This window comes from Natrix helvetica (genome assembly GCF_964273705.1).
Source record: "Natrix helvetica genome assembly, chromosome: 2".
NCBI classification, from domain to species: domain Eukaryota; kingdom Metazoa; phylum Chordata; class Lepidosauria; order Squamata; family Natricidae; genus Natrix; species Natrix helvetica.
Window position 1 is genome coordinate 273,833,956 of NC_138552.1, and position 10,025 is coordinate 273,843,980.

Here is a 10,025-nt window from a genome sequence, read left to right on the forward strand (position 1 = left end):
AAAGGCCTAGTCAGTCAGTCATAAGACTTTTATCCCCCACCTTTATTATTTTGTAAGTAACTCACAGCAAATAATATATTAGTACTCCTTCCTATTCTTCGAGGAAGAGTAACCTCTGTTCTGTCAGAGGGTTTTGATAATGATTGTTGAGTCCCCCATTTTGTTTCTCCAGAGCAAAGAGGGTATATGGTGGAAAACATGGAAGACTCAGCTGCATCCGCTGCTGCCTCTCCCCAGTGGGAATCACACGCAACCGTGCAATTGCAAACTGATGCCACCCAGAGAGTACATGTGGAGAGTCACCTCAGCAGCCTATTTTCCACTACCCCTGGTAAGAGATGGTTAAAATGAAGTTGCTAAGTAGGGTGGTTTTTTGTAGTCAGAATGTTCAAGTCCGGTAAATTTAGAATTTCCAAATAGCGAGGTAGCCCTTTAGGTATTGCTCCAAGGGCTCCAATTACAATCGGGACAACACACGATTTCTTTTTCCACAGTCGTTCAACTTCAATTTGCAAGTCTCGGTAATTTGTGATTTTTTTCTTGCTGCTTATCTTCGATTCGTGCATCACCAGGTATTGCAATGTCAATGAACCAATACTTTTTTCTTTTCAACTATTGTTATGTCTGGTGTGTTGTAGGCCAAGTGCCTGTCAGTCTGAATTCTGAAATCCCACAAGATCTTGACTTTTTCATTCTCTAGAACCTTCTCAACCTGATGTTCCCAGTGGTTTTTGCTGTACTCAAATCCAAACTTCTGGCACAATTTCCAGTGAATAATCTTAGCAACGCCGTCATGGCGTTGTAGGTAGTTTGTGAAATTTTTCTGCATCCACTGATCAAGTGGTCAACTTACTACTACTACTACTACTACTACTACTACTACTACTACTACTACTACTACCAGTGATGTGCGGTGAGTTTTAGGGCTGGTGAGGCTGGTGACGTCATCAAATTATCATCATGAAGGGAGGACTGTGACAACTTTGATCTTTGCAAGCATGCAAGCAAAATACCCCAGGATCACGGTGGTGGGGACAGCAACTCCTTCCGCTGCGCTGCGGAGGAGAGCCACAGGAAGGAGGGGAATGGGACGAGGTGTGCAGGAGGCAGCCCTTCATGTTGGCTCAGGAAGGAGGGGAATGGGACCACGTGTGCAGGAGGCTCCTCAGCGCCAGCCTCAGATCTGCGCGAGCCACGGTCCCCTTCCCCTGCAAACGTGGTCCCATTCCCCTCCTTCCTGAGCCAACATGAAGGGGACCGCGGCTGCACTTATCTGAGGCTGGCGCTGAGGAGCTCCTGCACACGTGGTCCCATTCCCCTCCTTCCTGAGCCAACATGAAGGGCTGCCTCCTGTGCATGTGGTCCCATTCCCCTCCTTCCTGTGGCTCTCCTCCGCAGCACAGCGGAAGGAGTTGCTGTCCCCGCCACCGTGAACCTGGGATATTTTGCTTGCACGTGCAAGAAAGAGATGAAAGAGAAAAGGGGAGATTTTTTTTTCTTTTCCTGATGAGAGCGGTGAGGCTCTGCCTCCCCTGCCTCCCCTGACTGCACATCACTGACTACGACTACTACTACTACTACTACTACTACTACTACTACTATTATTATTATTATTATTATTATTATTATTATTATTATTGGCTGTACTGAATATTAGAAGAGATTAAAGAGATTAAAAATTAGAATTAGGGGGAATATAGTTATACATGATTTTGTATAACATATCTAAAGTGAATGTTGGAAGTTGAGATTAGATTTTGAAAAAGGATGATATTAGATATGCCTAAGAATATTGTTATGACTATTAGAAGGGTATAGTAAATATTGATTATATATAATAATACTAGAATATGACGATTAGAAGGATGTAATAAATATTGATTAATTGAAAAATGAAGGCATACGTGCTGATATTAATATATATAATAACACTAGAGTATGTTCATTTGATTAATATAGTAATTTTATTTGTATTAATATTGGTTTTGTACAAAAATGAATGATGCTCAGACACCACCTTGTCCATGCAATGATATGGATGATATTGTATGTTTAAAAATAAAAAACTACTCAAAAAAAGGTGTGTCTTCCATCACATTTGCACCTGCCATTTTGACTTTTTTGACCTTACTGCGGACACCTTCCCATTGTGGTAAGGCTTGGGGACCCACACCCTCAGTTTTGGCCCCTCTGATTTGGGATTGTAGTCGTACAGCTGGGGGAGTCCCCAAGCCCAGAGATTGAGATTCTAACAAAATCAGTCTTAATACTTCAGCTTGATTGCTTGGCTTGGGACGGGAATCAGCTCTGCCTGCAGGTGTATTTTTCCTTCAGATCAAATGATTCCTTTCAAGCTACCACTTTTCAAATATGTTTGTTGGGATTTTTCCCCCCTGCAGATAATTAAACTGCAATTACTTCACAAATAACCCTAACCAAGCAATTAAATGAAGAAAGATAAGGCAGATGCTCACTTGATGGAAGATAGATAGATAGGGAGAACTGGTAGTTAAAAAATGCTAAACGGGGGAGGGGGGTTGGCCATGCCCACCCAGTCACCTAACCACCCCACCAAGCCACCGCCACCAAGCCACGCCCACAGAACCGCTAGGGGAAGATTTTGAATTTCACCACTGTCTGGATCTCTTTTCTAAGTATCAGAAATTCTCTGTCATGCTCACTGCAAAAGGCCTAGTCATTCAGTCATTCATAAGACTTTTATCCCACCTTTATTATTTTGTAAGTAACTCACGGCAAATAACATAGTAATACTCCTTCCTCCTCTTTGAGGAAGAGTAACCTCTGTTCTGTCAGAGGGTTTTGATAATGATTGTTGAGTCCCCCATTTTGTCTCTCCAGAGCAACGAGGGTATATGGTGGAAAACGAGGAAGACTTAGTTGAACCTGCTGCTGCCTCTCTCCAGTGGGAATCATATGTCACCATGCAATTGCAAACTGATGCCATCAAGAGAGTACATGTGGAGAGTGACTTCATCAGCCTATATTCTACCACCCCTGGTAAGAGACTGTTAAAATGAAATTGCTCAGTAGGGGTCCAAAACAGAATAGAAATGAAAAGAATTGCTGCCTTAGCAATACAGGCATTTTGTTCAGAAAGCTGTCTGTCAAAGATTGACAACTAATCAGTTGAGAAAACTTGATCGGGACCTCTTTTCTAAGTATCAGAAATTCTCTGGCAAGAGGCGGGGCTTGACGCCGCAGCAACAAGACATGCAATCTTGGTGCTCCAGGACTGCTGTCGATATCTCTGTTCCTGGACGGTCCTTTTGGACCTAAACTGTTCTGAAAGAACAGTGATAGAGAAGAGCATGTCCTGCTGATCTCAGGGGCATCGCAAAGCCCCCGATTGATCCAGGAGAAAGCTCTTTTTGCCAGCTACAAGAGAAGCAACCAAGATGGCTGCAGAAGGTTGGGACAAGCCTCTGAAACAGAAGCAATACAGGAGTGTGTGTGTGTGTCAAAATGTTGAGGAAATTTTCTATTATTAGAGGAGGGAACCCAAAACGCTGGAATTTAAAATAAAATTGAAGACAGAAGAAAACAAGTGGCGAATTAACTCTGGTTTAAAATTAAAACTATTGTGTTATCTTTTCTACCTTCACTTGGTTTGTTTTTTATGGATGGACTTTTTACAAATGCCTCTTACTTTTAAACGAGACTGGTCTCCTTTTTTCCTTCTTCCTCTGTACTTTCTCTATCTTTTGTATCTGTGGATTAAAAGCTTCTTCTCCCATAAGGCTTGGACGGAGTGTAATTTTTAAACATTTAAACACTTTTTTTAACCCTTTCCGGAGCTGAGAGTCTACAAAAAAGAGACAAAAACAGATGGAAAAGAGGCAACACTGCCATCTAGTGGCTAGAGACTTGGCAATATCTGATAAAGCTATAAGCTTTGTTTACTGAAAGGGTCTGTGGAAAACGTCTTGTTTACACAAGTATTCCTTTGAAGGAAAGAGAAAGCTTTGATTTGAAAAACTCCACTGGATATATTTGAAACCTAAAAAGTCTGAGATGTTTTGGCAGTGTTTATAACTTGGAAAATGGCACAAGGTGAAGGCACTAACTTTGCAAAGAATTTTCCTAGAAATTCAAAAAGTTTTAATAATTACAATGGAAAAGAGACTTGAAATTATAGATCAAAATACAGAAAGCACGGGGACAGTGATGAAGTTTGAGGACAGAGCTGTCAAAATAACAGAGACATGTGAAAGTGATAAGAAAATTGTTAACACCGACAGTAAACTGAGAAAGGAGGGAAATGATGTGTGAAATACGGAAAGGAGAAATTGATGAACCGGAACCTTATTTTAGATGTCAGAATACAGATGAAGAAAGGAGAGAACATTTGGCAGAAATAAAGAGAGTAATCTCGGCAGAAGTACTAATGATAACAAAAGTTAAGCTGATAAAAAGAGCAGACAGAGGGTTTTTAATTCTTATAAGTCATGCTATTAATAACAAGTTTTTGAGAGAAGTCCACATAAGACTTATCAAGAAAATACTTAGAATACAGACTTTACAAATGGCAAGAGTATTTCTGGAAGGATACAGGATGATGAAATGAAATATCACAATAAATTTTAGTTAAATGTAGTTAAAATTTGAGTGTTATGTACAACGTAATAATAGCTATAGTCAAATAAATGATTAATAATGATAACAAAACATTTACTAGATTGATAATATGAAATTTTATACAATACTGTAAGTGAGGATCATGGAGAAGATGTTGAAAAGCCTTTTTATAAAAGATAAACAATTCTATATAGAATAAAATATAAAGATGTAATATCATCGGATGATTTTAGGATGATGTAATAAAATGTCATAATATAAATTTACTTCAATTTTATATGCCTTATATTGAAAGGATGTAATAATAGCTAGATGTTTAATAATTATAACAATTTGTATACATGTATATTAGATTGATAATACTAATAATGGGGGGGAAACATGGAATTGAAAATTATTAGAGGATGTTATCAGTGCTAAAATAATAGAATGGCTTAGAATTGGATTTTTAAAAAACCTTTATTATTGGATATATTGAAGATGATACAACGAATCATTATAATATTAATGGTTATAGATTTAGAATACCTTGTCTAAAATGGAGAGACAATAGTGATAATCAGACAAAGGAAGCATCATAACAATGTATACAAAGATATCTTGATTGACAATATGTGAATTTTGATAAAATTCAAGTGATGACTATGGAAAGGACGCAGAAAGGCCTTGTAACCAATCGACACACAGTGTTTAGTTGAAGAGGCTTTTATGTTATATGTGTTGTGCGTTTGTGTTTGTCTGGAAATAAAAATTTTATAAAAAAAAAAAGAAATTCTCTGGCATGCTCACTGCAAAAGGCCTAGTCATTCAGTCATTTATTCATAAGACTTTTATCCCACCTTTATTATTTTGTAAGTAACTCACAATGAAGAAAGTAGTAATGCTCCTTCCTCCTCTTCTTTTTCACCACAACAACAACCCTGTGAGGTAGCTACATTTGGGGACTTGACAATATATTGAACCACATCCCACCCAAAGAAATTGGGTCTGCCCAATAAGTTAAGCTACCAGAAATCTGATCACCACGAACGAAGTTGAGTATGTAGTACGAACTGACCTCGTTGTATAGTAATTGAACCATAAGCTAACCAGCCCACCCTGCTAAGTCCTCATGGGCCTTGGGCCTGCTCCCCACCTACTCATACCTATTGTACCCTTACCTTTTGAAGGTCTCCAGACCTCATATTGAGGAAGGAGGGCAGACCTCATCCCTGGGCCACTTGGCTCTCTCCAGGAAAAAGCTGTCATTTTTGACACACCCATAATTTCTTGAAGTCAGGCCGAAATGGTGGCCACTTCTGGGAATGGAGCACTCCGTTCTGCTTCCCTAATATGGTCTGCTCAGTGCTGAGAAAACTTTTAGAGATCTTTAAAATGTAAGTGGATAATGGGAGATGGGGAAGAGGCCAAGTCCTGCGAGGGACCCAGGAGAAAACTTGTGGGTATCTGGTGGAGGGGGGGAAGTAGACCCAAGGGCTGTAAGGATTATGAGGAGCAGGAATGAAGCATAAGGTGTCTTAGGGGTGGGGTAACTCTTGGGAGGCTGAAGGCAGGTGGGCTGGGGTCCACATTAGATCTCTCAAGCCTTCCCCACCCCTGAAGCTCTTCTCAGTTTAACAATCCACATGTTCATACAACTGCATCAGGAACAGCAGGGAATGATGCTAATGGATAGGCTCCATTACTGTCATAGATCAAAGACTATCTTTATAGGTTTAAAATTTGTTAGGTAGAGATTGAAGTTTGACATTGTGAAGAATCATTATTGCTTAGCCATTGTTTTCTGTTTAGATCATGTATCCTGGAGACACCCTAAAACTGGATCACTCTTCATCAAGCAACTAATAGATACTATCAAGAAACATGCCTGGAATTGCAATTTGGAAGAGGTCTTCCGGAAGGTAGGTCTGCTCAAGGACCTCATGTTTGGAATGAAGTTCTTTTGTTAAAGACCCACTTTGGAATGGCATTAGGAGCCGTGATGGCACAGTGATTAGAATGCAGTATTGCGGGCTAACTCCGCTCACTGCCCGGAGTTTGATCCTCACCGGCTCAAGGTTCACTCAGCTTTCCATGCTTCAGAGGTCAGTAAAATGAGGACCTTGATTGTTGGGGGCAATGTGCTGATTCTGTAAACCGCTTAGCAAGGGGTGTAAAGCACTATGAAGCGGTATATTCTGTAAATCTAACTGCTATTGCTATTAGTGGCCCTAATTTTTTTAGCTCCTGTTTCTTTTTTCCTGCTATTAGTAATTAAGGGCCACATCAGGGTTGTGTTTGGCCGGGGGTGGTGGTGGTGGCCGGCTCTGTTTTTGCCCCCAGAGGACTGCAGGAGGCTCCTGTGGCTAAAAATGGAGCCGGGGCAGACTGCATGTAGCCTTCCTGAGCTTTGGTTTCATTGCCAGGGGACTGCAGGTGGCCATCATGGCTGAAAACAGAGCTGGGAGGGCTGCATATGGCCCTCCTGACCTCTGTTTTCACTGGCAGAGGCACCATGGGATGGTCGTTCAGTTTCCTGAGCAGACCAGATCTAAGCATCCCATGGGCCGGATCCAGCCCACGGGCCTTGAGTTTGTCCCCCCCCCCCGTTCTACAATGTCTAGTTAGTAAAGTGAGCATGGATAAAATGGACTCACCGGCTTTTGTTTCTGTACCTTCCATATCACAGGTGTTGCAGCATTTTGCACGCAACCCATGTCAGATGCCCTCAAAGGACAGAACCACCTTGACCAAAAAGTTCTACCTCTTCCCGGGACACTGAAGCCAGGTAAGTGTTTTGTCAGTGTTCCAAATATCATCCAGAATTAAATCCAAGGCAAAGTATTGCTCTAAGTTCCAATTTAATAAGAGAGACATGTTGACACATCTGTGGAAAACCCGAATCTGAAAGCTTCCTGGGATTTCCACCCAGTTGAAAGTTCATGATCTTGCCCCCACCCACCCACAAGTCCATCAAATGGTCCAATCTTCCACTTCCACCCATCTAGTTGCAGTCAGATACAGAGGTGCAGAGACAAAGAATGACCTTGGGCTTCTAGAAAGGAATGTTTTATTTTGACAACAACACATTCTACTCCTTATTATTCCCCCTCCCAATTACCCCACTAATGAAACAGCGTAGTAAAATAATAGAGTGTGTGGCAGGCCAAAGATCCTAAAAGGAATAGGACTGCAGGCCTGACATGTTTCTTCTTGCAGCTGTAGTACCAGATGTTGGGATATTTGGGGGCAGTAGAATGAGGGACAACAGAATCAACCGATTTCTCTTGGAGTTTTTGGGTAAATCGGAAACCCGTTTGTGACAAAGGAAATCCCTTATGAAGAAGGGATCTCAACATTGTCATGAATTCACTGTCAGGGCTTCAGCCTCTTTCACTCTGTGTAATATGGAGGAAAATAATCCTTTTTTAAACATCAGTAACAGTAACATCACAAGCCACAGGTGGGCTCCTCTGCTCCCCGAGTAATGTATCTGACAAATTTCTGACAGCTTTCTTTTGCATTTTGAAGAAAAAGAAATAAAATGCGTGTGTGAAATTTTTTCATAAGTTTTGCACATCTTTGGATAATCACAGAAAGAAGGACTAGGGGAGACATGATAGCAGTGTTCCAATATCTCAGGGGTTGCCACAAAGAGGGAGTCAAACTATTCTCCAAGGCACCTGAGGGTAGAACAGGAAGCAATGGGTGGAAACTAATCAAGGAGAGAAGCAACTTAGAACTGAGGAGAAACTTCCTGACAGTTAGAACAATTAATCAGTGGAACAGCTTGCCTCCAGAAGTTGTGAATGCCCCAACACTGCAAGTATTTAAGAAGATGTTGGATAGCCATTTGTCTGAAATGGTATAGGGTTTCCTGCCTAGGCAGGGGGGTGGACTAGAAGACCTCCAAGGTCCCTTCCAACTCTGCTATTGTATTGTATTACTCCAAATACCAGCCCCCCGGTCAGTCCTATCTGCTTCTGTGATGACATTGATCATTGTACACTGCATTTCCCAGACACTGGCAACAACCCCCCTACCCACCCACAATGGAAAAAGATTGCTTGCCCTCTCTTTACAAGGTATTGAACGATTACAACTGATAGCACATATGAATCAATTCAAACAATTGCCAGCACTCTACGAAGTATTTGCAAGACCTCTTTCACCTACATTACTAGGTGAAAGAGTCAGCTTTGGAATTAGGGCAAACAGGTAATATATTTAACCTAATATACTTCCAAATATATTTGGAAGTTCAGATATGGTGGATGTTTCTACCAGAGTTTTGCTGTTTAACTTTGGCTTCCAGAATGGTCTACCATTCCACCTTGCTTTTTAGGGCCAGTTGAAATTATAAGGTCCTTTTCCACTGAGGTTTTTTTTTTTTACTGCCTTTTAGTTTCTCTCCTTCACAAGCAACTAGTTCCCTTTATTTTATATCGTACAAACAAGTCATTTTATTATTATATTATATTGATTGATAGAATTTATATACTCCATCAAGTTCTTACTGCAATTTGTTTCCTATTTCCTTCCCATTTCTGTGTCTACTTTTCTGCAGTTATAATATCTACCCTGAGATCAAATGGCTCTTTCCTGATGCTGAAGTCCAACATATTCCTGATGCAGGGCACTGGGTTCATGCTGATCAACCCCAAGAATTCATCACTGCCATTTGTGACTTCATTGCACTCCATCCACTCTAGGATATCTGAACAGATCCACACAAACGATCCTATCAAGATTGGACGTTTTCTCGTTGGACTTAGTGTTGTTATGTGGCTCGTGGACTGATTTCAAAAGCTCCATGCAAGTGATCCATTCAGAGTTTTGGTCAAATTGTCAGTCCCTTCCCTGGTGATCTGCTCCTTGGAAGAGTTAGAAGTGGGAGTTAGAGAATGAGAGAAAAGAGAGATGTTAGAAAAAGGGAGCGTCAGTTTAGTTTAGTTTATGCTATTGTCATTGCACATCATACAACGAAATTAATTACAATCTTCAGTGTACATTATAACCATAACAATAAAAAGACAAACACACATACTTCACATTCTATATCAGTGATGGCTAACGTTTTTGTAAAGGTGTGCCAAAATAGTTTGCGCGTGTGTGCCCAGACTCACAATGGAATGTGCCCCCCCCACCTGCGCATGCGTGCGCCACCTCCACACACATGGAGGGGGGAGTTTTTGCCCTCCCCAGGCTTCAGGAAAGCCTCTGGAGCCCGAGGAAGGCAAACAACGGGCTCAACAGGCCAACCGGAAGTTCAGGAATGAACTTATGATTGGCCCGTTGGGCCTGGTTTTTGTCCTCCCCGGGCTCTGGAGGCTTTCCTGAAGCCTGGGGAGGGCAAAATGGCCTGCATGTGCTGGAGCTGAGGTCTGGAGTGCCAGCAAATATGGCTCCACGTGCCACCTGTGGCATGTATGCCATAAGTTCACCATCAC

General features: G+C 41.4%; 1 protein-coding gene across 1 annotated transcript in view; it reads left to right on the forward strand.

Moving 5' to 3' along the window:
* The window catches only part of LOC309386714 (caspase-1-like), a 41,621-nt gene extending 31,899 nt beyond the window's left edge, over positions 1-9,722 (forward strand). Inside the window, exons 10-14 of the mRNA XM_081942418.1 lie at positions 173-331; positions 2,860-3,018; positions 6,388-6,497; positions 7,265-7,363; positions 9,143-9,722. Of these exons, the coding sequence (XP_081798544.1) occupies positions 173-331; positions 2,860-3,018; positions 6,388-6,497; positions 7,265-7,357 (521 nt within the window). The 3' untranslated portion in view covers positions 7,358-7,363; positions 9,143-9,722. The remainder of the gene's footprint in view (positions 1-172; positions 332-2,859; positions 3,019-6,387; positions 6,498-7,264; positions 7,364-9,142) is intronic.
* The last annotated feature ends 303 nt before the right edge of the window (positions 9,723-10,025 follow it).